Source organism: Silurus meridionalis, chromosome 29 (assembly GCF_014805685.1).
Source record: "Silurus meridionalis isolate SWU-2019-XX chromosome 29, ASM1480568v1, whole genome shotgun sequence".
NCBI lineage: Eukaryota > Metazoa > Chordata > Actinopteri > Siluriformes > Siluridae > Silurus > Silurus meridionalis.
Genome location: NC_060912.1, coordinates 10,801,783 through 10,828,593, shown reverse-complemented (window position 1 = coordinate 10,828,593; position 26,811 = coordinate 10,801,783). Strand labels below are relative to the sequence as shown.

Genomic DNA, 26,811 nt, shown 5'->3' with positions numbered 1-26,811 from the left:
CTCTAAACTCAAGAACGTTTAAATGTAAAAGGAGAAGTTTTACTGTAACTGGAGGAAGATCTACTTTTACTCCACTACAGGAAATATGTACTTCATCCACTGATCCATGTGGACATGTTGGTGATTCTCCTTATCTCTAAATCGGAAGTATTGTGATGGTGTACAGCACACGGGACGGAGCTGTGCTTTAATGTGGTGTATGGAGGAGATCTGTGGAGCTGAATGAGCCGTGTGATGTGCAAACAGGACCTTTTAATGGTTACAGGAACTCTCTGTGGAAACATTATATAAACTGGGTGTATTACTACAAATTCACACACACACACACACACACACACACACACACACAGTAGTTAATAATTACAGAGTCTCATTTTTCTGTCTGCAACCAAATTCCATATTTATCAGCTAAATCGTATCTACTAGCTGTTAAACTCTTCTCGTGGTCTTACTCACAGTAAACACACTCTCTCTCTATTGGCAATCCCTCTGTAGATCTCCATGAAGATCTGATCTTTCCATTGGTTGGAGGTGTGTGGAAGATCTCCTGCTACAAGCCGATTGAACACATTTGGGATGAATGCGAACCGATGCAGATAAAGACCTTCTCACGTCACCTACATCAGAACCTCGAGGCTGAAGGAAATCTTATAAATCTTCACAAAATCTAGTGGAACATCTTCCCAGAAGAGCGGAGCTGCTTATAGCAGCAAACTCATATACGCTCTTTATTTCTCACATTTACATAAGCATGAGAATTACAGCGAACACTTTCGGATCCATTTGTCTAACTTCTAATGAATGTCACAGACGCTGGTTTGGGAAAATGAAATACTAATAAAATTTCCTCCAGGATTTTGATTCTGATTTTCTCTGAACTCTCAGGAACTGTTTGCTTTTTCGACCAGGTAATAAATCTTCAAACAGGAAGCAGTTTGCGGAAAAAAATCTGCTGGTTCTCATGAAGATAAACCAATAATTATAATTTATTATTCAAAGTTGGAGGTTTGGTCTGGATTGGAGCCGAGGGCCGTGATGTCAGATGATCAGAAAGGGGGCGGGGCTTCTTTATTCCCATGCTGTCTGACATCTCTGATGTGCAGAGAGACATTTAATTGTTTGTTTTGATCTCAAAAATCTTGTAAATGTAGCTGTGGTGTCTAATCTGCTTCTATTTCTTTTTGAATTGCTTTTTATGTGATTTTAATTTCTCGACTTAACAACCGAATCCATGATAAGTGCGAAAGTTAGTGAACACCTGACGATCCTCAGATGCCAAATGAGATTTGACTGTTTTTTTAAAAGATTTTTTAAAGTTAATTCTTTATTATATTAATTATATTTTCATGATTTTTTGTGTAAAGTGAATAAAAGAGTGTTTTCTGAATGTAAAGGTGAAATAGTGATAGAAGACTAATATACCTTAAATACCTTTTTATACAGTCTACATAAAGGATCATGTTCATAGAGAGTTAAATCGCACTATTTTACGCAAAATAAATGCTTATACAGGAAGCAGAAACTTTATAGTTCACTGGTTTTAGTTTAACTGGATTGGACTGGTGTAGATCAGCGTTAACCTTTTAGCAGATGTGTAGACACAGAACAGACACCAGAGGGCGGTATAGACTCCGTTTCAGTGCTTCTATGCATCGATTTAAAAAATTGTGCCTCGGATACAAGTTGTATCGCGATTCATCGTTTTTTTTGTTTTTAACTATTTACATCGTAAAAAAAAGATTTCTATATAATTATTAGTAGATGGGCAATACTTTCATTATATAGAAAGTGACCAATAATTTGTGACCAATATTTGCTGAAGATCGATTTCACGTCGCTAAGCAGTTTCTCGAGCGCGGCCTGAGAGTCACACAGAGTACAGATTTACATGGCAGAGGCAGAGCTGTAACTGCGAGCAGACACAACAGAACGTCTGATTTTATTTCATGATTTTTCTGTTTTGTACTACAAAAGGCCTGTTTGTGAAAATGCCATGTGTTAGAAGTCAGAAAACACTTCAGATATACAATTTGGGTTTCCATTTATATTTATATTCCATGTAAAAGGTCCGTAAAACAAGCAAGTTCCTGTTTTCACTTTGGTTATAGCAGCTATAAACACTCAGTCCCTCATCTGCCTCTTTTTTTCTCTTTAAAAGAGAGACAAAGCAGCTTTTGTTTTCTCCGTCCTTCATCCTGTAGATCACAGACTGACCTCAGACTAGAAAGTTCTTCCATCCAAACATGCTTTTTTTATTATTATTCCTTACAGACGTTAATGATGATGGGTTATTAGATCTACATGCTCCTGAGATATTAGAGATCCTGCCTCCTTCTGTTCTCCAGATCCTACTTCATGGACATGAAGTTCTCTACACTGGAAATCATTCGCTGCAGCTGAACAGTCTAAAGATCCATAAAGAACCTAAGAACCATGAAGATGGATTTGGTTTGAGATCAGCGTTTAATGTAAAGACTTCACTCTATGAACAGTTTGTTTATTGAAGTTTATATCAGTGAACAGATGATAACCACCTCAATATTGATGGAACTGAGATCCCTGATGGAGAGAGTGTTAGAGAAGGGAAGAAAAGGTGTGTATTAGACGGTGGTGAGATCTGCTATGATGTACGGTTTTGAGACTGATGGAGAAACAGGAGGCAGAGCAGAAGGTTGTTGGAGGGGTTAAAGATGCTGCGATTGGTCATGAGGAGGGACGAAGATCAGAAATTAGTTTATTAGAGGGGGAGGAGGGACGTGGACATTGTGAGGATGGAGGATATGAGTGTGTGTGTGTGTGTGTGTGTGTGTGTGTGTGTGTGTGTGTGTGTGTGAGTAGACCCCTTTATCTGAACACGATGTTCCGGTGTGTAAATCTCTGCACGTTAGACATGAAAACAGTAACGTCACACGATTTCGGAGTTTCAACACACGTTACCGCCCAGACAGTTACCACGTGACTCGTTCCTCACGTTCTTATTGGTTGCCAGGAGCAAAAATAAATAAATACCTAGAAGCGCATGTGTGGACACGCAGCCGGGGAGAGAGAGAGAGAGAGAGGGAGGCAGACAGCGAGAGAGAGAGAGAGAGAGAGAGAGAGAGAGAGAGAGAGACAGAGACAGAGACAGAGAGAGAGAGAGGGGGCAGACAGACAGAGAGAGAGAGAGAGAGAGAGAGAGACATACAGAGAGAGAGACATACAGAGAAAGATCGAGAGAGAGACAGACAGACAGAGAGAGATAGAGAGAGACAGACAGACAGACAGAGAGCGATTTAGATAGAGAGAGAGAGAGACAGACAGACAGACAGAGAGAGAGATAGAGAGAGGGGGCAGAAGAGAGGGAGGGAGTAAGACAGAGAGAGAGAGAGAGAGAGAGAGTAGGGGGGCGGAGCGAGAGACTAGAAGCGTATGTGTGGACACGCAGCCGGAGAGAGAGAGAGAGAGAGAGAGAGAGAGTAGTTGCTCCACCTAATGTTCAGGACTTTAAACTATCCACCTTCTTCTCTCACTCTTCTCAGCTCCTGGTGTTCTGGTGTTCTGGTGATTATGTATTAATCGGTCGCTGGTTTGCTGCACCGCCGGAATGGAGATAAAGAATCATTTCCCTGCGGACAGAAACGTCTTGTGTTTGTTTGATGTGGACGGAACTCTGACTGCACCGAGAGAGGTAACAACCAGCACCATCTTCTTCATTCTAACACTCGTGCGGTTTCTTCTGCATGCAACCCAAAGCTCGTGCAAAAAAAACCCCTGCAAATCTACTTTCTCTCTTTCCATTCTTTCTTGCTTCTGGTGTTTAAAACATGCATTTCCAAACCTGTGTTTATACAACCCAGAAAAACAACCCCAACCTGTCTCCAAACTGTCTCCTGTCTGGACTGATGATCTTGGTGTCTCATCTGTCTTGTTGTTTGGTGTAAGGAATAGTTTTAGATGTGTATGTATTTATAATCTTCTGGGTAAAAGGTCATAACCATTCACACTCACCCACTGCCTCAGGGCTGTGAATGCTGCTGCTGTGATTCCCACTACATGATGTCGTAAACCTGACTCCATGTAGCATGGGGGGGGGGGGGATGTTCTACAGAGAACTGGAACAGATTTTTCACATTTCAGGATTCAGCCTACACTTAAAGACAACACAACATGATGCAGTATAACCCCTTATAACCCATTATACAGTGAGTTGTTTGGGATCATCCAACATTCATAGCATTATAGTCATTTATTTCATGTGATATGACAAGCAGGGGGTCATCTGGGGTTTATCCCAGATGGCGTCGTTTGGTGTCAACCAACATTTAATTAATGTCACACTACTTATAGCACTATAACCGTTTATTTTCTGTGATATAGGAAGGAGTTTATTCTACATTAACATTCTTTGCCATACAACATAAAGCCTTATAACCTCTTATACCAGGTCATTTTGAGGATCAGCCAACATTCAGAGCATTATAACCCCTACCTTAAAATAACAAAGTCTACACAGCATTAAAACTTCTACCTTATAGCAAAATATAGACTACACAGTATAATAACCACTACATTTAAGTGACATAGAGACTACGCAGTGTTATAACCCCTACCTTAAAGCAACATAGAGGCTACACAATGTTATAACCACTAACTTAAATTAACATAGAGCCTACACAGTGTTATAACTCCTATCTTAAATCAACATAGAGCCTACACAGTGTTATAACTCCTATCTTAAATCAACATAGAGCCTACACAGTGTTATAACTCCTATCTTAAATCAACATAGAGCCTACACAGTGTTATATGCCTTATTTTAAAGCAAAATAGAGACAACATAGCGGGTTATAATCCCTATCTGAAATCAACATGAAGACTACAGTGTTATATCCTCTACCTTCAAGCAACATAGAGGCTTCATAGTGTTGTAACCCCTTCCTTCAAGATCCATTGAGACTGAGTGCTATTCCCCCTATTTGAAAGCAACATAGAGACTACTCACAGTTATAACCCCTAGCTTAAAGGAACATAGTGACTATGTAGAGTGTTATAACCTCTAGCTTAAAGGAACATAGAGACTACACACGGTTATAACCCCTATCTTAAAGGAACATAGTGACTATGTAGAGTGTTATAACCTCTAGCTTAAAGGAACATAGAGGCTACACAGTGTTATAACCCCTACCTTAACGAAACTTAGTGACTATGTAGAGTGTTATAACCTCTAGCTTAAAGGAACATAGAGGCTACACAGTGTTATAACCCCTACCTTAAAGAAACATAGAGACTACATAAAATGCTATAATCCCTCATTTGCATTAAAAAGGAACTCAATGCTAACAGTCACATGCACTTTTTAATGTACATTCATTTCAGACGATCTTTGTGTTGATGGTGTGTTGATGTTTGCTGCTCTGATGGATTGTTTCACAGCCCATCATTAGCGAGTCATTAGCGCATTATAACTGGCCTTTGTAGCACTGAAACCCTGGGCGGAGACACGGTCTACAGACGCACTACATAAGATTGTTATTGTGTGGCGGAGTCTAATCATCTGAGCAGGATTATTATCTGTGTGTCGAACTGAGCCAATCAGACGAGTGCAAATAACACGACTGTTTCAGCGAACGTAAATATCACGAGACACACAGTGCGGAATGTGACGTAACGTCATGTGATGCGTTTTACATCTGAAATATCTACTACGAGAGAGAGAGAGAGAGAGATATAGAAAGAGAAAGAACAGAGAAAAAAGACAGAGTGATAGAGAGAACAAAAATAGAGTGATACAGCTAGAGAAAAAAGAGAGAGGGGGAAAAAAGAGTGATACCTTTCCCAGGAGCGTGGAGTGAGACAGGGTTGTTGCTTAAACCCAAAATGGATTAATATTTTTCCTGTCTTTTACTCAATGCCACCGTCTTTAAAACATACAATGTCTCACAGGTCTCACCACAGTCTCCACAGGTCTCCACAGTCCTTTTATTCCTGTCTCATGCACTATATTTTACCTAGAGAGAGAGAGAATAAAAATAGAGAGACAGACACAGAAAAAATAAGAAAATAAGAAAGAGATAGAGAGAACAAATAAAGAGAACAGACACAAAGAGAAAGAACAAGTGAGGGACAGAGAGAAAGACACACACACACACACACACACACACACACACACACACATGGCCTAAAACCAGTTTTCCTCCTCTAAACCCTGGTATAACCACATTCACAACCCATATGACTTCAAAACTGACCTCTCATGTGACTTGTTTCTGTGTGTGTGTGTGTGTGTGTGTGTGTGTGTGCAGAAGATCGATCCTCAGCTGGATGCATTCTTTCAGTTGCTGCGTGCTAAAGTGAAGATCGGAGTAGTGGGCGGGTCGGACTACTCGAAAATCGCAGAGCAGCTCGGAGAAGGAGATGATGGTGAGAAACATCACTGCACGTCATCTCACCTTTACCTCACCTTCATCAACTCACCTTCACCTCACCAACACCTTACCATCATCTCACCTTCATCAATTCACCCTCACCTTCACCTCACCATCATCTCACCTTTATCTCACCTTCACCTCGTCTCAACTTCATCTCATCTTCATCTCATCTTAACTTCATCTCATCTTCATCTCTCTCTGTTGCTCTTTCGTTTCTGTGTCTACACCTGGGGCACATACATATGAGAGAGAAGACATTGTAAATTCTTTATATTTTTCTTCTTTGTTCATCTTCTTCATCTTTGTATTTATTTTTGTCTTCTCCTTTAGAGCCCTCAGTTGTTCCTCAACCATGTTTTTTCCTCACATGAAACTAAGAACCCATTAATAAATTAAATACACACAGAACCCAGAAAATGTAGACTTCACATCTGAGAAATACTTAGATAGAGGAGAGGAGAGGAGAGGAGAGGAGAAGAGAGGAGAGGAAAAGAAAGGAATGGAAACAAAAAGTAACAAAATCAAAGGATCAAAGAAATATGAAAGGAACAGAATTAAAGATGAAAAAATTCAAAGATGTAAACTAAAGAAAGAAATTCTCTCTCTCTCTCTCTCTCTCTCTCTCTCTCTCTCTCTCTCTCTCTCTCTCTCTCTCTCTGCAGTTATACACAAGTTTGACTACGTGTTTGCTGAAAACGGTACTGTGCAATACAAAGATGGCCAACTGCTGTCCAAACAGGTGTGTGTGTGTAATAACCTGTTTTGGTTGAACTGTGTATGAACTGTGTATATGTGTCTGAAGGTGTGTAAGTGTGTTTGTCAATTCAGACACAGACACACACACACACACACACACACACACACACGGTTCACACCTTGTTTGTATCATTGAATAACTTAAAGGCATGTGTACGTGTGTGTGTGTGTGTGTGTGTGTGTGTGTGTGTGCGTGCGTGCGCGAGAGAGAGAGATAAGTGTGCATTCAGTGTAAACCGTTGAGGTGATCACTGTGGAAACGATAAAGTACTGGAAAGAGCGTGTTAATATAAAACTGCACTACTAACAGGGCTGCTGTTATTGGTTATTTTCTGACCAATCAGGATTGAGAATTTGAAAGTGCTGTGGTGTGGGGCTCAGTAAAAAAAAGTATTGAAATCATGGTAAAAGTATTAAAAGCATGACACTGAAGTATAGGACTGTGTGTGTGTGTGTGTGTGTGTGTGTGTGTGTGTGTGTGTGTGTGTGTGTGTTTGTGTGTGTGTGTGTGTGTTTCAGGCGATTCAGAACCAGCTCGGTGAAGAGCTGCTGCAGGATTTGATTAACTTCTGTCTCAGATACATGGGTCTGATCAAACTCCCCAAGAAAAGGTGAGACGGCCTTATAACCCCTTCCATACACAGACAGACAGACAGACAGACAGACAGACAGACAGACAGACAGACAAACAGACAGACAGATAGATAGATCAGATTTCTCAGTAGAAGGTGGTGATGTAACGCGTCATGTCTCACTGCAGAGGAACCTTCATCGAGTTCCGCAACGGCATGCTGAACATCTCACCTATCGGCCGGAGCTGCACGCTGGAGGAGCGAATCGAATTTGCCGAACTTGACAAAGTACGTACAAGAAGAAATGTTTCATTACATGTCCCTCGGGTCTCTGTAGGCTTTGTTAGCTACTCTATATGTTCTAAAAGTTTGTGGACACTTGACCATAAGATTGTGAATATTTTTGAATGGGCCGTTCCACATTTATTCCCCACACTGTAAGTGTAAAAGCTCCACTCTCTTCTGGAAAGATGCTCCACTAGATTTTACACTGAGTTTGAGAACTAACACACTTCCAACTGCCTCTGTTTCAGAAAGAGAAGATCAGAGAGAAGTTTGTCGCCGCTCTGCAGGAGGAGTTTGCAGGGAAAGGGCTCAGGTTCACCCGAGGTGAGCATACAGACACACACACACACACACACACACACACACACACACACACAGGAATACACACAGGAATACACACACACACACACACACACACACACACACACACACACGAGAATACACACACACATACACACACACAAAACACACACACAAATAAACACACACACACACACAAATAAACACACACACACAAATTGCTGACACACAAATCCCAACAGAAAAGACAGAGCACACTACAACACACACACAAACATGCAGCATGCACATGCAACACACAAAAACACAAACTACAACAAAGCAAAACACACACAATCAACACACACACATCTAACACAAACACAGTTGCAGCACACCCACAGACACACACACACACACCTATATCCCAACAGAAAAGACACAAAAACACATGAAACACACACAAACAACACAACACACACCACAAAACTGCAGACACACATTTATCACAGGAGCAAAGACACAAAATATGCACGAAACACACAGACACACACATACAAAACACAAGTCACACCACAAAACTGCAGACACACACATATATCTCAAAGAAAAGACACAAACCACACACAAAACATACAGACACAAAACACACACACAAACACACAAGACACACCACAAAACTGCAGACACACATATATCTCAAAGAAAAGACACAAACCACACACAAAACATACAGACGCACAAACACACACAAACACACAGACACACACACACAAAACTGCAGACACACATATATCTCAAAAGAAAAGACACAAACCACACACAAAACACACACAAACACACACACAAAACACACACACACACACACAAAACTGCAGACACACATATATCTCAAAGAAAAGACACAAACCACACAAAACATACAGACGCACAAACACACACAAACACAAGACACACCACAAAACTGCAGACACACACATATATCTCAAAGAAAAGACACAAACCACACAAAACATACAGACGCACAAACACACACACACAAACACACAAGACACACCACAAAAACTGCGAAGGGAAAAGTTCATGCTACTGCATCCAAAGACGTCTGATACAATTGTGTGTAAAGGTTGTGTTTTCAGTACTTTGGTGTGTATGAGGTGTATGAATGTTCTCAGATTGAAGTGTGTGGTTTCTGGTTGTTTGTTTGTTGGACTTTAGTGAAGGTTAAAGTTCTGGTCGTGTCCTGAGGGTTTTATCTCCTCTGCCTTTCAGCTGCTTTTTCTGCCTGCTGTGCATTTAGACAGTTAATGATCTGTGAAGAAGAACTCCTCACTGACCTCTCTTCAGTATCCCTGGACATGATAAAACACACACACACACACACACACACACACACACACACACACACACACACACACACACACATCTATTTGAACCAAAACACAAGCCGTATTCACGTAAACCCTGAGAAATCTGGTGCTTGTTTTGATTGTGATCATTTAGATGCCAAGAAAGTATAAACACACACACACACACACACACACACACACACACACACACACACACAAACAACACAACACACACCACAAAACTGCAGACACACATTTATCACAGGAGCAAAGACACAAAATATGCACGAAACACACAGACACACATACAAAACACAAGTCACACCACAAAACTGCAGACACACACATATATCTCAAAAGAAAAGACACAAACCACACACAAAACATACAGACGCACAAACACACACACAAACACACAAGACACACCACAAAACTGCAGACACACACATATATCTCAAAAGAAAAGACACAAACCACACACAAAACATACAGACGCACAAACACACACACAAACACACAAGACACACCACAAAAACTGCAGACACACACATATATCTCAAAAGAAAAGACACAAACACACAAGACACACCACAAAAACTGCGAAGGGAAAAGTTCATGCTACTGCATCCAAAGACGTCTGATACAATTGTGTGTGTAAAGGTTGTGTTTTCAGTACTTTGGGTGTGTATGAGGTGTATGAATGTTCTCAGATTGAAGTGTGTGGTTTCTGGTTGTTTGTTTGTTGGACTTTGGTGAAGGTTAAAGTTCTGGTCGTGTCCTGAGGGTTTTATCTCCTCTGCCTTTCAGCTGCTTTTTCTGCCTGCTGTGCATTTAGACAGTTAATGATCTGTGAAGAAGAACTCCTCACTGACCTCTCTTCAGTATCCCTGGACATGATAAAACACACACACACACACACACACACACACACACACACACACACACACACACACACACACATCTATTTGAACCAAAACACAAGCCGTATTCACGTAAACCCCTGAGAAATCTGGTGCTTGTTTTGATTGTGATCATTTAGATGCCAAGAAAGTATAAACACACACACACACACACACACACACACACACACACAGACACAAACAATTGCTTCCATGGTTCTCTGGAGGTGGGTGTGTGCAGGGACAGAGCGATCAGATTGGCTGAGGACGTCCCAGCTGTGTGTGTGTGTGTGTGTGTGTGTGTGTGTGTGTGCGTGTGTTAGGGTTTATCCTATGTTCACAATGCAGTTCGTCTTTAACAAGCACAATAGAGCGACCATATGGAGGGAGGAATGTGTCACGTAGTACACGCAACAGAACAGGAGGGAGGAAGTGTGTGTGTGTGTGTGTGAGAGGAGAAAGAGTGGGAGTGGCAGAAGTGGGAGCCTCTCTCTCTTTCTTTCTCTCTTGCTCTCTTTCTCTCTCTCTCTCTATCAGTGTGTGTGTGTGTGTGTGTGTGTGTGTGTGTGTGTGATATAAATAAAGCACCTAAAATACAAGAGGGAAGGCAAAAGAGAGAAAAAGAAAGAGGGAAGTGGATTTGTGTTCTCTTTCATGCAAAAGGTGCTGTCAAGACACAACACACACACACACACACACACACACACACACTTAATTCCTCCAGTTGCTAATCAGTCTGCATGAACGAGTTCATAATTAACACTGATGTATCTTTATTGCATGTGCATAGCATGTGATATTAAAAGTGTGTGTGTGTGTGTGTGTGTGTGTGTGTGTGTGTGTGTAGGGGGTTTGATCAGTTTTGACATATTCCCAGAGGGCTGGGATAAGCGTCTGTGTCTGGAGGTTCTGGAGCAAGAGGGACTCAAAACCATCTACTTCTTTGGAAATGAAACATCCCTGGTAAGCGTGTGTGTGTGTGTGTGTGTGTGTGTGTGTGTGTGTGTGTGTGTGTGTGTGTGTGTGTGTGTGTGAGTGATGAAGGTTTGGTGCTGAATGCTTCTTCTCCACCATCTCTGCACACAGGGCGGAAATGATCATGAGATCTTTGAGGATCCTCGCACCATCGGCTTCACCGTCTTCTCTCCTAAAGACACTGCGAGGCTCTGCCAAGAACTTTTCTTCAACACACCACCTAATGAAGCTTGATACACACCTGAACCCACATACATACACACACTCGTTTTCTTTGTGTGTTACTGCCCCCTCTGCTGGTCACACTGTCTACTGCAGGGAACTCAGGGCTTTTGGTGTGTGGGTTCTCCTAGACCACAGACTCTAACGATTTGGGCGAAAGCTCCAACAGATACTACTGAAAACTCATGCAGCTACGTGGAGTGTGCAATGTGCCAGACGACAGAACGTCCTAACCTTCATCATCATCATCATTTTTTTTTAAATAACATTGTCGCAGATGTGTGTATCACCCGATTAACACAGATGCTACGAGTGTTTTGCACTGGTCAGTGTGCTCACCCTTCCTTTACAGGTAGTCCCTGAGTTACGATGGTCCGACTTGCGTTATTTTTACCATCTTACACTGACGACGATGGCGTTACAGCAAAATCGTACAAATATTTTACCTAAGCAAAAGTAGCAGCGTATGCTCCGCCCCCCACTCGTGAACATAAATATATACTGTAAAGAGGTGGAGCGTTGGTGGGTTTGATCGATACTGGGTCAGAACTATACTTTCCATGAGTTACGATGGGGGCATCGGGGAAAAAAGTGCTTTGTAACTTGCGGACTACCTGTATACATACCATATCGCCCCCTATTGGGCAGCTCAGGATAACACTAGAAGTACTGTACACTCATGCTGTTGTCTATATCAAGTCCGCTTTATTCCAATCATGCACACAGTGCATCATTACGGTAGAATGAAGGGAGATGGATTGTGATGGCAACAAGGAAAAGTTTTGTTTAATACACTTTTTGATTAATGATGGAGAAAAAACAATACTTCCGATCTCACAGATTAGGGCTTGGGTTATTTTTTAGGACTGAAAACATTTACATTTATGGCATTTGGAAGACGCTCTTATCCAGAGCACCTTACACCTGAGCAGTTGAGAGTTAAGGGCCTTGTTTAAGGGCCCAGCAGTGGCAGCTTGGTGGTGCTATAGTTTGAACTTCCAATCCAAAGTTCAATGCCTTAACCACTGAGGGACCACGTCCCTGAAAGCATATGTAAGGCCAGTGTAGCAGGTGACTGAACATAGGAACTGGGAATTGACACAACTCAAAGACGCTGAATTTGAAAACGAATCCTGGGCAGTAGAGACGTCAGGACGAGCTACTGGAAGGCACGGAAAATGTCTAGCAAGAGACCGAACGTCTTTATGTTTCTGTCATGTTTTGAATTAAGATTTGAAGGATTTATGAGGAAAGATTTTCACCCGATCGCGATCCGTGATTATGTTCGGTTGAACACTGATCTGGAATCAGATTGGGAGCCAGTAAGGCTACATCTACACTAATCCGGATAAATAAAAAAATGGTGTTTTACGTCTAAAAACGATCGCCGTCCCACTTTTATTTTCAATTGTTTCCCAAAAGCTGCTCATCCAAACTGAAACGTCAGAGGTAAGACGTTTACACACGTTTAAACACTAAAACTGTTTTCAAATTTATCCGCTTTGGAAAACGTTTTCAAAAAGCTTCGCTTTGAATTAAAAAAACGCTGCCACGGTGTGGCTGGAGGGCCAAAAGAGTTTTCAAACGAAAACGTATTAGTGAGAACGCGGCCTTAAAGCGGATCAGATTCAGCACTGATTTGAGGTGCAGGTCCAGGGCTGTGAGCGAGCAGGTTATAAGCCGAGCGCTATAGTAACATAAAAACGTTCTTTAACAGTTTCATCTTATCGTTAATTAAAAAAAAATTATAATACATTTTTATTTAGGAATAACAACTTCCTGTATCCCCTCAGGACTTCCTGTATCCCATTCCTGCAAAGTCTTAAAGCTAATGAAGGGATGAAAACATAAAAGAATCTACTTGGTACCATGATGTATATCATCAAAATTTCACGTGTATGATTCGAATGAAATGTGTTTTTTTATATCAGATGCTTAAAAGGACCAGTTTTAGAAATAAAATGTAAACAATATAAAAGCCTTTAATGATCAATGTCTTATCAAATGGCAAACAAATGAACGGACACAGGTACTGCTCACGACTCCTCACACACTTCATTTACCTCACACACTATTGGGCCAAAAGTATTGGTACATTTTCCCATCACTTGACTTCACTCAAACCTCAGACTCAAACCTGTTCAGTTTCATGAAAACCAGTGGAAACAGTTGAAATGTGTGGAAGATCTTCTATAAAACTGTAAACGGTATTAAAGACCTGTGGGATAAATATGAACTACGAACTCCTTTGTGTCTGAATGAAACCTCACCGAAATCTCCATAAAATCTAGTGGAACATCTTCCCAGAAGAGTGGAGCTCATTAGAACAGAGAATGGGAACTAAATATGGAATGTGATGTTCGAAAATCCCAAGTCAGGTGTCCAGAAACTTTAGTGAATATACTGTAGATCACACCATGTGTATGAATTATGAATGTTATTACTAAACACGAGGAAAACTAAATGATGTAAACGATTTCAAACAACATGCCATTTTTATGATTCCTCCATAACTGATCTAAACAATTCTTTATCTCTGAAGTCAAGCTTTGAATTTGATTGGATGATTTTTTCCCTTTTTCTTGTTTTGCGAACTGTAAAGAAATGTGTTTTTCTTTTTGCTTGTGTGTGTTTTACTCTTACTGGCTGAGAAATCAGATCCTCAGCATGTTGCGGGAGACCCGTTTGGTTTATTAGCTTGTTCATGTGCAGTGTGACGTCTGTAGATCCTGCAGTCTGGTTTCACGTGGAACTGAGAAGGAATTGATTCTATAATGTACTGTATGTAAAATAATTCATCTCTAATTAATCTAAGTGATATCTTTTAACTCTGCATCAAACACTCCTTTAATAGGAAGTATGAGGGAGATGACGGAGGTCCACGCACCTACTGAGCTGAGCTGTTGAAGTAAACTGTTCTCTGGTCAGCAGTGCGACTCGGAGACCTGTGAGAAATATAGGTGATGTTCATGGTACATGGTAAATGTGTAATATTGTGTAACAGTGTTCAATTACTGTAATAAATCTTTTTAGTAAAGTATATACGTGTGTGTGTGTGTGTGTGTGTCTGATGTAGGTAATCATGAAAATCTTGCAGTAAGCAGTTCCTTTACAAAACCCTGAAATAACGTGAGGTTGAAATTGAAAGTAGATTTGTGTTGCAGTGAAGCTACAGAACATGAACACATCCCTTTTTAACAGCATCCTGTGTCACTTACATTTGTGGCGCTTTTACAGTCCTTCATGTGAACATCCATCCATCCATCCATCCATCCATCCATCCATCCATCCATCCATTTAATCTGTCTGCCTGTCCATCCATCCATCCATCCATCCATTCACTGTCTGCCTGTCTATCCATCTATCTATCCAACCATCCGTCCAACTGTTTGTCGGTCCATCCATCCATCCATCCATCCGCCCATCCATTCAATGTCTGCCTGTCTATCCATTTATCTATCCAACATCCATCCATATAACTATGTCCATCCATCTATCTATCCATCCATCCAACTATGTCCATCTATCTATCTATCCATCCATCCACCTGTCTACCCATCAGTTTATCTGTCCATCTATTGGCTCTATAATCCCAAAGCCTGAGGCCACACAGTAAATAAAGTGATATATATTTAATAACCAGGTTTTATTATTTAGATCACGTGTGCGTACGTGTCGATGTGAAATGGACCGTTAGCCTGGGAGGTGTAACACTTTAGATTTCTATGTAATGTCTGGGTTTTTCTATTTCAGGAACCAGTCATGTGGTTCCAGCAATCATGTGCAACTTCCCTTTTCTGAAAGAAAAGCACAGGCATGTGCAGCGCTTCCGAGCTGCTGCAGAACAATCTCCAGTCGGGGAAGTGCTGATGTTCTCAACGTGTTGATGAAGGTGAAAAGGAAAAGTGCGTCACAGGAGGGGGACTAATAAAGGGTCTTTTTATTGTGATTAACTTGCACTACACCAGCCACAGTGATCCGACTGGAGAAAAGAAGTGCTGTCAAATTATTTCTCTCTTTTTTTTAATAACTGACCAGAATACAAAAAAAACATGATCAGACCAAATAAATACAAAAAATAAACTAAAACAACCAAAGCATAGAAAAGATGCATAGAATTTTCGTTGGAGAAACGGACCACGTGCATGACTAAGACTCCACACGTGAACTAATGATGACGTTTCTAACGTGAGCCGAGGGTCTGACCGACGACGGGTTTCTAACTACAGCCGTGACGGCGCTACGAGAAGTTTCAGGACTAGTGGAACTGCAGTAGAAGTGTGATGGACTAGAAAATCCTGACTTTTTACAACCTGAATTACTCTGGAATTCTGGGAATGTGTCGGTTTGGCAGTTTGTCCGTGTTGGGTTTTTTTAATTTACTTTGGGGGGGTTCAAGTTTTAAGTGCAATATTAGTCTTAAACTCCAGCATACAAACTACAACTAAATTCAAAAACGAAAGTCATCCCCCAGAACAATAAAAAAAAAGCAAACAAATAAATAAAAGCGTTCGATCAGATGACCTCAGTAAACCAGGGTCATTACTTTGTCTTTCACAGTAAGTTCTTTTGTTGTTGCTTGAACAGGGTTCTCTATTTTTCCCTTTCGGTTTCTTACACAAACATCAGGAAGACACCGAATGACTTTTCTATTCTCTCTGAATCTGCTCGCTTTTATTTCTCCTTTCTTTCTCTTGTTTCTCCTCTGTAACACTTTTAAATAATAAAATCGTATGACTTTTCTTTTTTATTTCCATAATATCTCTCTCTCTCTCTCTTTTTTCCCCCTCAGCTACATTCTTACATCCTTTCTCCTTCCTCATCTCCATCCTCCCCATCACGTGTTCACCTCCAGTGCTCCTATCTTGGAAAGAAATAAAAATGTAAAAAAAAAGAAAAAAGAAAGGCGTGAAATTCCCAGCAGGCCGAGTTTGGAGCCTACGAGCTGATGATCTTGCCGGACCAGGTCTCGTGCTTGGATCCAGGGTTCAGATGCGTGATGATCACCTCCACCGCCTGCACCTTCACGTTCTTGGGTGGGATGGGACACACTTTATACGTCACCTCGTCGCCCTCCACGGGAACGTACTCGCCCTCGATGCTGATGAAACAAAATTGAGAATGAAGCCTGTGGTTCATAATCTGAGGAGAGAAACGAGGGCAAAAACTAATCGGGCTGAAGATGAATGGTTTTCAGAAGGTATCTGTGGGACGTATAGAGTTACTATGGAGGTTCCAGTGAAATTAAGTTCCGTATCGCCAAGCCTGCGATGTCATGGTCTGGTGTTATGCCTAGTATTCGGCAGCAGGGAGCGTCTTCCTGTCTAACAAGGATGGAAAAGATCTCCTTCATGTTCTACCTTTATAATTATGTTTTAGTGTGGGACAGTGAGACGCGGCCTGCTGGCAGTTCGGTGTAGATTCGTCCTCATTATCACTGTAAGTTCGTAACCTCCTGGCAGATGCAAATTTCTTTTGATGGATCTTCACAAGATCTCCTGAACCACAAGCGAACATCGATGATACTTTTCCCCCCATACGCATGCCAATGAACAAAATATCACATATTAAAAAATGTAATGTAATTAAACCTGATCATAACCCTTCGTCTCGTCCGAACATCGCAAGATCACGAGATTAAAGAAGAGATTGGTACTCACTCTGAGATGTGGACGAAGATGTCTTCTCCTCCATTAGCGGGTCTGATGTATCCGTGACCCTGTGACCTCGAGAAGTTCTTGCACACGCCCTTAAACACAGGACCTGAGTTCGCCCGCACCGTGCTGGAGCCGGAGGAGGTAAAGAAAACCGAGTTAAAGACTGTATACATTGTACACACACACAAAACGTGTCCCGTCCGCCCTCATCCTGTCCCTTGTTGCCCCTTCATGCTCCCCGTCTGCCCTTGCTTGCCCTACACAACCAGACAAGAGGACACGCCCATTTCCAGCATTCCTTATTAAAAAAAGAAAGCAAACCCTGGGACATGAGTTTAATATTAAATTGTTGGGGCTTAAAGTAAATGTCTTTCTTTTTATTGCTCGACTCAAAAAAGGATTTGAAGAACCGGATTTAAAGAACTGAGTCACTAAAATTGATCCGATCTGAAGTTTCCCTATACTTCTATACCCTCTCCCTTTACTCAGTCTCTGGGGTAGTTACATCCTACGTGACCCCCCCACCATTCACACATCCCCCTTGTCCCTTAACGAGGCTTACAGGAAGGGGAGGATCCTTGAACCTGAAGGATACAAATTGGTGGAATCCTGCAAAACTTTCTTTGGACTGAAGAAGCTGCTCAGTAGTGAAACGGTCCAATCCAACCAAATACAACATTGGTGCGAAATCAGAAATCACATGTTTAGAGATTTGTATCTCACTGGGCTGCATCTAAGCATTAACAGCTCTTTGTGTCTCACCACCTGATTGACGTCCTCAGGACCTGAATCATTCGCAATTTCTTTGGAGAAATGCTGGCACAGAAACCCAGTTATTGTCAGTGGTGCTGCGATTGTGTGTTTGTGTGTGTGTGTGTTCATACGCGGAGTAGGTGCGAGTGCGCTTGGTGGGCAGAGGGCTGGGCAGCTCCCCGGCTTTCTCCCACACTCGGCTACCTTCTCGCATAAAGGAGAACGAGACGGAGTGAGACGCCGATCTTGGAGAGCGCACGGACGACTCGTTCGGCTCCGGTTCTGCCATGCTTCGACTGGGAGAGTGTCACTGTGTGTCTTCACCGCTGATGGTAAGACCCTGGGTGAAGCTGGAGGGGTGTACCAGGGCAGAGCAGAGTTTCAGGCTGAAGTGGTGATGAGAGATACACGCTAATAAAGCTCGGCAAGAAAACCTGAAAGAAACCGAGAGAGAGAGAGAGAGAGAGAGAGAGAGAGAGAGAGAGAGAGAGAGAGAGGGAACAGGGAGACTTTCGTCAATAAAGATCTGTGTATTTATGTAAAGATGAAAAAAAAATCTAAAAACTGTACTGAATCATGAAAACATGCTGAATAAAATCAATATGAATATATGCATAAATTTAATTCTATGATTCATTAACAATAAAAATAACCGCTCTCCATGCAGTGCACAGTGTCGCTTTTAAAAACAAATGGCACGTGGCGTCAGCGATTCGCCTCTAGAGGCCGCTGACCGATAGCTGGAAAAACTATCGGTATGGATTTTGTGATCGACTATTAGTGGCGTTTAAAAAACGTTTTCTCTTTTGAATTTCACAAAGTCTCGATAACTATTTAGGTTGTATACAACCACAGGTAAAGGTTCTGTGTCGAACACTTCATGGGAACCGAGTTCAGTTTGTATGCGGGGACCTGAAGAAACGTCGGACTATATCGTTGGAAAAAAACAAACAAAAAAAAAAAGGTATAAGATGGATTTGTCGCTTTATTGTGTTCATATTGGTCACTCGTTGTATCACTGTGTGAAGTCGAGTCACGTGAGCCGTATTCAGGGTAATAAAATGTCTCTTGAGGGACATCAGACACCCGGTTAAAGCCTGCTGTCAAAACAGCCTGTTCAGTCCATGCAGGCAGATTGTATCTTTTTTTTTTTTTGTGTCCGACAAGGAAGGAAAAAAACCCCAATGTGTTCGGCAACATAAACAAAGCAGCAGTGTGAGCCACAGTACGCCGGTGTGTTTACAAGCAGGACGCCTTGCCCCCACGTGAACACATGGGACAACAGAAACACAACGGCGGCCATTGTGTCCGGGACATAGCGAGCGGCACATTCGGCGACGTGGCAACCAACAACAACGACACTGAGGGATTTCTCCCCGTATTATCTATTCAAATCAGGGTTTCTTTCACAATTAAACCGGAGAGAGTCCCAGATGCTAGTCACCCTCATCAAGAACTTTTGTAGTGGATATAATGCTTAAACCATGAAGACAAATAAAGTGTTTAGCATGTGTGGCGTGGAGGATCGACGGGTTTAAATCCCAGCATCGAGACCCTGCCACTAATGCACCGATTAGTAAAACCCATATCCCTCAAGTTCTAGGTGAAATGAGCTAATGAGTTGAAGCTCTACATGAACCGAGACAGCGATCTCAAGCTCAAGTTCTTGTGTCTCTCAGCAGATTTCCATCCACCTCCCAGAAACGTGTTAGAAAGTAAAGCGACATTGCATTCCACATGACCTCGTATGAGGAATGATTAGCAGGCCTGAAGTAAAAACACAAACATCTCCATGCACACTGGAGACCATTAGGTGCTTCAACAAGAGAACAAAACCAGTATCGATTTGACATCATCTCATCAATTCGGAAAGAGCTGGAGAAAAAAAAAAAAAAGACCACACCAAGTGGATGAGTTGATGTTGAGACTGAGAAGGTTTTATCGGTTTGTCCCAGCTGTAGGTTGGGAAGTTGCGATGAGTTCTCCGCACACGATCTGAGGCGCAACCACAAACGAATCGCTGATTGATAAACCAATGATGAACAGGATAAGCAGGTCTGACGTCATTACCAACTGGTGGACTGCCGACAGAGTTGTGACGTCACTGCCTTGACAAGTCACGACTATGAATCGTGAAGAGAGCATGCAGGGAGTGGATCCACCCTGTTCTCTGTCCTGAAGGGAAATGATTTACCTACACAGAAGTGCACACACTTCTACAATAACACAACATAACACAACATGCTGAAAACGAAACTAAACAACAACAAAACAGATGTTTTTAGGGAAAATAAATGACACTATAAATGAATAGACATTTCGTTGTGTACTTTTTTGGCACACAGCTCGGATTGTATATTAAAATAAATTCGAATTAGTGTGTATAAAGCGGTTTTCCACTGTAGAAATTATGGGATAACCTCGTCGCCTAGCAACATCAGTCCTTTCTAGAAGCTTCGCACAAAAAAAACCGAAGAAGAAAAAGAAGACACAATGGCGAAAAGGAACCTCCGATGAGGATGTAACATTTCTGCGGATTTTGTAAGCAAAATGACATTTATTTCCGCCACGATTTATTCCTTTTACTGCGATATTTCAGCTTTATAACCGAAGAAGCATCCTTTTAGTCTACTTACTCTTTTCTTCTGCCCGATGTCCGCTCACTGAGGCGTGAACCCTCCTCCTGGATTTATACTTCTCACACTCACACACACACACACACACACACGGTTATGTAACATTAACCCAACTGTTTTTGCCCGTGTGTCTCTCTTCCCAAATCGCATAGTCAAGCAGGGAGTCGACTCCCTTTATAAAGAACCGATTCCTTCATTACGTCAATCGACGTTCGGGAGTCGATTCTGAGCCGCTAATTCGATTCGGCGCCTGACACACGCACGTCTATGCGCCACCCTGCTCATCATCTCCCATCAATCACCTGTATGTGTTTCTACTCTAAATTCAGACTTCTTGGAGATTACAAAGCATCATCTCTGTACAATGTGGAGTTACACTGAACTTCACTGGAACAAGGAGACACGACCAGTGGTCCGGCATGATGATGATGATGGACAGGAGCAACTCCTTCTTGTCTGGTTAACGATTTCAAATAATGGCGTGTAACTGCTAACTGTCCCGTCATCCGTGGTTCAGACTCAACCCTGAGCTCCATGAAGACGTGGTTGTTGTGGTCAAAGCCTCCTGAACTCCTCTGGGATGAACTGGAACTGCAGACTCCTTACACCATTTACATCCTTCATACCTGAACCCACACATGTCCACAGTCACGCCCCTCAAAATATAGTAGAAAGACTTGGCAGGAGACGACGTTTACGTGCAAAGGTGGAGAATAAACCTGGGATGAGATGGGATGTTCAGAAGGTACCAAAATAGTGTATATCCCTTTACATTATTTATTACTTCACCCTCATCCAGAGCGACTTACTTTTATATCATTTATACAACTAAACAGCGATAGGGTTAAGGGCCTGGCTCAGGGGCCCAGGAGTGGCAGCTTGGTGTGGCTGGGATTTGAACTCACAACCTTTGGATCCAAAAGTCCAATCTCTTAACCAGTGAAAACACATTTCCAAATCAGTTGGATAATTATTAACACATAAAAGCATTATTTGAGGCACACACACTCATCAATATGGTGCTAGCGTATCTCATGCTAGTCTGCTCGATGCTAGAATGAAGGCTGGAGGCGTACGTTCTGTCCTTTCTGAAAGATCTCAACCAGACACCAGGAAAGAATGTGAAGAAGAACCTGTATGTTTTATTGTAAATCGCACAGTAAAGAAATCATAATGGACCTGGGATGATGTGTTTTTTTCTTTTAAGCAAAAATAAATAATCTTTTTCTGATCGTTCCTTCAAGCAGTCAGTCAAAACACGATCCGGCTTTCAGACGTCCATACAAACCGAGGTGATGCTACAGGAGGACAGGAAGAGACCCCGTAGTACTGATGGACACGGGCCGGAGAAAAATCCAGATTTTCTGGTTCCCGATGTCCAAAAAAAAATGGCGTGTAACTGCTAAACGTCTCAAAAATCGTCGGTTAGCTGCTCCACCATGACAGCAAACCCAGTCCCGGCTCGCTGATGGAAGCCTGCATGAGAGATGAGTGAGGAGAAGTTACACACCACACACACGATATAGACTACGCTATGAAGTCCTCACTAATTTTCACGCTGAATTCACATCGGGATCGTTTTTTATGGAAAACAGGAAATTGAATCTGTTCTGTAATCAGTGTTGGGTGTAAAAACACAAGTGTGAAGAATGACTCGTAAATACACGTTTGTTCGGTTCTTCTCACCACCAGCGTGTAAGGAGACTCTTTCTTCTGCGTGGCGTCGTCCGCGGCGGTCGCCGTGCCGGCGGGCTGAACCGGCGCCTCGGGCTCTTTGCTGGGCCCCGTGGGAGACGTATCCAAGAAGAACTCATCCACGACCCGGAAGCGGATCTCCTCGCCCTGGTCCATGTAGAGGTCGTGAGCTCCTTCGTCGGTCTCGTACTCCCACACCCACACCTGCTCGGCTTCATCGCTACGGTCACGCGTCAGGGAGGAACACGCAGTCGTGGCTGATTATGTCATCTTTACCCACAATGCACCATAAACTGACTTTGCTAGCATTCGCTTTTAATTTAGGAAGGATACAATTTAGCAGGCTGCTGCAACGACTCGGGTGGGATCAGGATGTCGTCGAAGAAACCGAGGCTGACTGTCAAACACGTGCACACACACACACACACACACACACACGCATTATTATTTATATCCATAACGAATAACGTTGGTATATAATTCAGAACATACCGACGTTTAGCTTTCCGAATAATCATCATCATAAGAAGAAAAACAGCTGTATGATATAAGATATAAAACATCTCATGTTCTCAGCTCATGGAGAAATGTGTACAATCTCAGTCTCGCTCTTCATGGAGCTGGAAGTGGATTTTATTATGGTTACAGGTGTTGATCAGCAGCACATTCATTTCGACGCTAGCGCTTTGGACTCTAGTGTTTTCATGCATGTGTAAAACAAACCGTATTTCCACTTTCTCAAATCTTACCATGCACTCCTTCCTGACTGCAGTATTTGATCTTCCCGACCAGAACCTCATCCAGAAACGGGTGGAACACGACATACCTGAAGTGCACTGAACAGAGAATAACAGTTTTTGTAAAAGACAGAAAGCCCTCAGAATCTTTAGACGCTTTCTTCTGTAGCACTGGTGATTAGCCTGTACGAACATCATCCCCATGTCACACTGTAGGATCTCAGTGGTCATAATATCAGACTGTACCACACTAGAAAACAACTGGTCATCAATCTGTGACAGTCACAGAGCAGCGTTTTCTCTTCTTCTTCTTCTTCTGGCTTCTCCCATTAGGGGGCGCCAGAGCGGATCATCCAGTGTTCTCTCTATAATGGTAGCTATTAGCAACAAAACCAATCTGTAGCGCTAATTCTGTTCATGATTCACCCTGATGATAAAACATCATACAAAACACTTCTTTTTCTTCTGAGGTGGTCCGAAGTCGCCGTGCTAATCGTCAATTAGCCTCGGATTTTAGGGATCTTTTAGGATTTAAGAAATGTGTCTCGGACAAATCGTGGCTGAAATCACACAGTGTGCACCTGCATTAAGTTCCCATTTAAAAAAAAAAAAAAAAAACCCAGAGTACCTTTGGTATGAGAAGCTCCGTCCCCAGGGAAGATGTAGGAGTCGTCCAGTTTAGTGATGTCATACAGGCAGATACACAAGCCAACGTTATAGACCACCTGTTTACAGAGGAGACGTGTTAGTCATGAACACGGCAAAAACTACACCTGTGCTGATGCACATGCCTGATACTTCAATCTGATTGGTCAGAAGGTTCATCAGAACAAGTAGCGAAATCACACGGTTCATTGTATTGCGCCCCCTAGTACACAGATCAGGTATAACATTCTGAGTGGTGACGTGAAGAACACTGATGATCTCTTCATCATAGAAACTGTTAGTGGGTGGATTTATTTATTAGGCAGTAAATGAAGATCAAAGTTGATGTTAGACGCTGGAAAAATGGGTGAGAGTAAGGATTTAAGCGAGTTCGACAAATTGTGACGTCTAGACGACTGGGTCTGAGTATCTCCAAATCTGCAGCTCTTGTGCTCCTGGTCTGCAGTGGTCAGAATCTATCAGAAGTACTGATCAGAAGTACTGGTTGCTCCACACGTGCATCAATAAATACTTAGTTATACATACTTCTTCAATGAGAAGAAGCGTGAGAAGGAGTGTGGATGAGAAGAAGTGTGGATGAGAAGAAGTGTGGATGAGAAGAAGGAGTGTGGAGGAGTGGTGTGGATGAGAAGAAGAAGGTGTGGATGAGAAGAAGGACTCGCCTTGTTGGCCAGTTTCTTGTTGAGCTCCTCGGCGATGGCGTCGTTCAGCTGCCGGTTGAAGTTCCACGGAGGAATGCGCACAGTGTCGATCATCTCGACCACCAGAAACATCCTGAAAGAGCTGGAAATATCCAGAAGGCTCATATAAAGTATAGTTTTTAAAGAATTGGAGATGAATTAAATGCTAACTGCTGAATTTAAGAAGACCTCGTTTATAAAATGACATTTTTTTAATGAAAATATAAAAACACACTTCACAGCCTGCTTCCTAAACCTGTAGAAGTGCACTCCATACCAGAAGAAGGATCTCTACACACTCTGTAGTGCACTAGATTCACACTACATAACTCATTTAGGATTAAACCACACACTTTATCCTGTAAAGAACCTATAATCACTAACTATTGACTACTAAAGGTATAAACAGACAAACACGTGACTAAATCCGACTATGAAGCGTTATATATGTCCTGTTCAAACGGCTCACAAGAGAATCCCTTTTCTTTTTCACCCACCTTTTATTGCCTCCGTATTTACAGCAGACACTTATTACTTTAGTCTGTGTGCATATTTGCGCTTCATTGCGCTCTAATTGTGTTTTTATTGCATTAATCCGCACTGATATACCGGAAAGCCGCACGTGTCGTGTTGTGTTGTAGTGGGATTTACGTCAGTGGTCAGCGCTTTACGGCAGTACGTAAAGCAAAAAATCACTCGCATAGTTGCTTTACGGTCCTTTGTTGTCATGGAAACAGCAGCCGTCGATAGATAGATAGATAGATAGATAGATAGATAGATAGATAGATAGATAGATAGATAGATAGATAGATAGATAGATAGATAGATAGATAGATAGATAGATAGATACTCAAAACACTTTTGTACGTCGCTCTGGACAAGGGCATCTGCTAAATCTCATAAATGTAAACAATAGACAGACAGACTAATAGATGAACTGAGACATGACCAAGTGAAGACACACAATATCCTGTTTGTAATATTTAGAATATATAAAAATGATAGTAATATCCAGTATGGATTATTTCGAATATATCGAATATGAAACCTTGTCCCTTCTATGTTTTTACACGGAACAGTCAGAAACATCCACACAACTTTTATTTCTTATTTATTACAGCACTTTTAAGTCCAATCAGTGGATAACTATAACATTTTTCAACATATTTTAATCAACAGATAAATGAAGAACGAAATATAACAAATGGTCGAGTCATGAGCATTTAAAGGTGTGTACAGAGAGAGAGAGAGAGAGAGAGAGAGAGAGAGAGAGAGAGAGAGAGAGAGAGAGAGAGAGAAAGTGCCGTCTCACTGGGAAACATTTCCATCATAGTGATGTTAAGCAGTTTTTCCACAGGTACAGAAATGCAAGAGGTTCAGATTTCAGCTTTTAAAGGCTCAGTGAGCGAGCAGCAAGTGCACAAAGACACTCAGAACCGGTAACACACTTAAAACAAGCTCAATATGAGGATCAGAGGCTCTGTCCCTCTCAGGGAACATGTATATAGTCCTTCAGGTTACAGGCAGACACACAAGCCAGTGTTATAGACGACCTGTTTACAGGGTTATTTATGAACAGGACAAAGTAACACCGGGGACTAATAATAATAATAATAAAATCCCTGATACAGACAAGATCTTGGTTGATCGTCTATAAGAGTATCGCAGCTCCACAAATCACCATCGTAGTAATGGACTGATTCTAAGAACTCGCTCAGGGAATTGGATGATAAATGATCTACAGCATCTCGCCGTATTATTGAAAATGAATTATTGAATTAAAAAATATGTTTCTCCATTAAATTATATACAAACGTATTTGCCTTCAAATGTACATAAGTATCCAAAGTACTGATTTATTACAACTGTAAAGTTCCTATTGTCATTTTCATCACAAGATTCTTCGCTTAATCAACTCAGTCGATGTGTAAAGACTCGAATGTGACTCTCAGCACACTGATCTATTAATAGACTGATATTAATGACTCAAACACTGATTGATTTCTATTCACATTATCATGAGCACAAAACCTTCTTTAAAAAGATTTTCACGAATGAGGTCACGTGTGTTGTGGCGAGTTTGAGTGTGGAGTTTCTTCATCATTTATTCCTCTTTAAATGTTCTGTTGAACTGCTGCTGAACTGTATGTTGGTGATCATTAAATACACCAAGCACCAATCAGAACAAGTTTAAAACAGAGCGTGCGCTCGATCCTGATTGGTGGATTGCTGCGTGTTTCATA

At 41.8% G+C, this 26,811-nt stretch overlaps 3 protein-coding genes across 6 annotated transcripts; 1 reads left to right on the top strand and 2 right to left on the bottom strand.

Annotated features, from left to right (window-relative positions):
• Positions 1-3,356: 3,356 nt before the first annotated feature.
• On the top strand, positions 3,357-14,363 carry LOC124382153 (phosphomannomutase 1). 2 transcript variants are annotated; one of them, XM_046844290.1, is made up of 8 exons: positions 3,357-3,667; positions 6,282-6,399; positions 7,070-7,146; positions 7,683-7,774; positions 7,924-8,023; positions 8,269-8,344; positions 11,395-11,510; positions 11,634-14,363. In XM_046844290.1, exons 1-8 carry the CDS (start codon positions 3,584-3,586, stop codon positions 11,754-11,756), a joined length of 786 nt encoding a protein of 261 aa, XP_046700246.1. In that variant the 5' UTR covers positions 3,357-3,583; the 3' UTR covers positions 11,757-14,363. The 2 variants fall into 2 exon arrangements, with proteins under 2 accessions (XP_046700246.1, XP_046700245.1); XM_046844289.1 differs by lacking the exons at positions 11,395-11,510; positions 11,634-14,363 and adding an exon at positions 9,572-9,834.
• A 1,303-nt stretch (positions 14,364-15,666) lies between these two features.
• Positions 15,667-20,980, bottom strand: csdc2b (cold shock domain containing C2, RNA binding b). Its single transcript, XM_046844226.1, has 4 exons — positions 20,791-20,980; positions 18,286-18,588; positions 17,405-17,527; positions 15,667-16,845 (listed from the first exon to the last, which is right to left on the bottom strand). Exons 2-4 carry the CDS (start codon positions 18,441-18,443, stop codon positions 16,683-16,685), a joined length of 444 nt encoding a protein of 147 aa, XP_046700182.1. The 5' UTR covers positions 18,444-18,588; positions 20,791-20,980; the 3' UTR covers positions 15,667-16,682.
• Positions 20,981-21,912: 932 nt separating this feature from the next.
• Positions 21,913-25,231, bottom strand: polr3h (polymerase (RNA) III (DNA directed) polypeptide H). Of its 3 annotated transcripts, none has more exons than XM_046844225.1 (7): positions 25,066-25,231; positions 24,551-24,681; positions 23,851-23,947; positions 23,235-23,321; positions 22,819-22,882; positions 22,477-22,705; positions 21,913-22,266 (listed from the first exon to the last, which is right to left on the bottom strand). In XM_046844225.1, exons 2-7 carry the CDS (start codon positions 24,659-24,661, stop codon positions 22,216-22,218), a joined length of 639 nt encoding a protein of 212 aa, XP_046700181.1. In that variant the 5' UTR covers positions 24,662-24,681; positions 25,066-25,231; the 3' UTR covers positions 21,913-22,215. The 3 variants fall into 3 exon arrangements, with proteins under 3 accessions (XP_046700181.1, XP_046700178.1, XP_046700179.1); XM_046844222.1 differs by having other exon boundaries at positions 24,551-24,671; XM_046844223.1 differs by lacking the exon at positions 25,066-25,231 and adding an exon at positions 24,804-25,007 and having other exon boundaries at positions 24,551-24,671.
• Between the last annotated feature and the right edge of the window lie 1,580 nt (positions 25,232-26,811).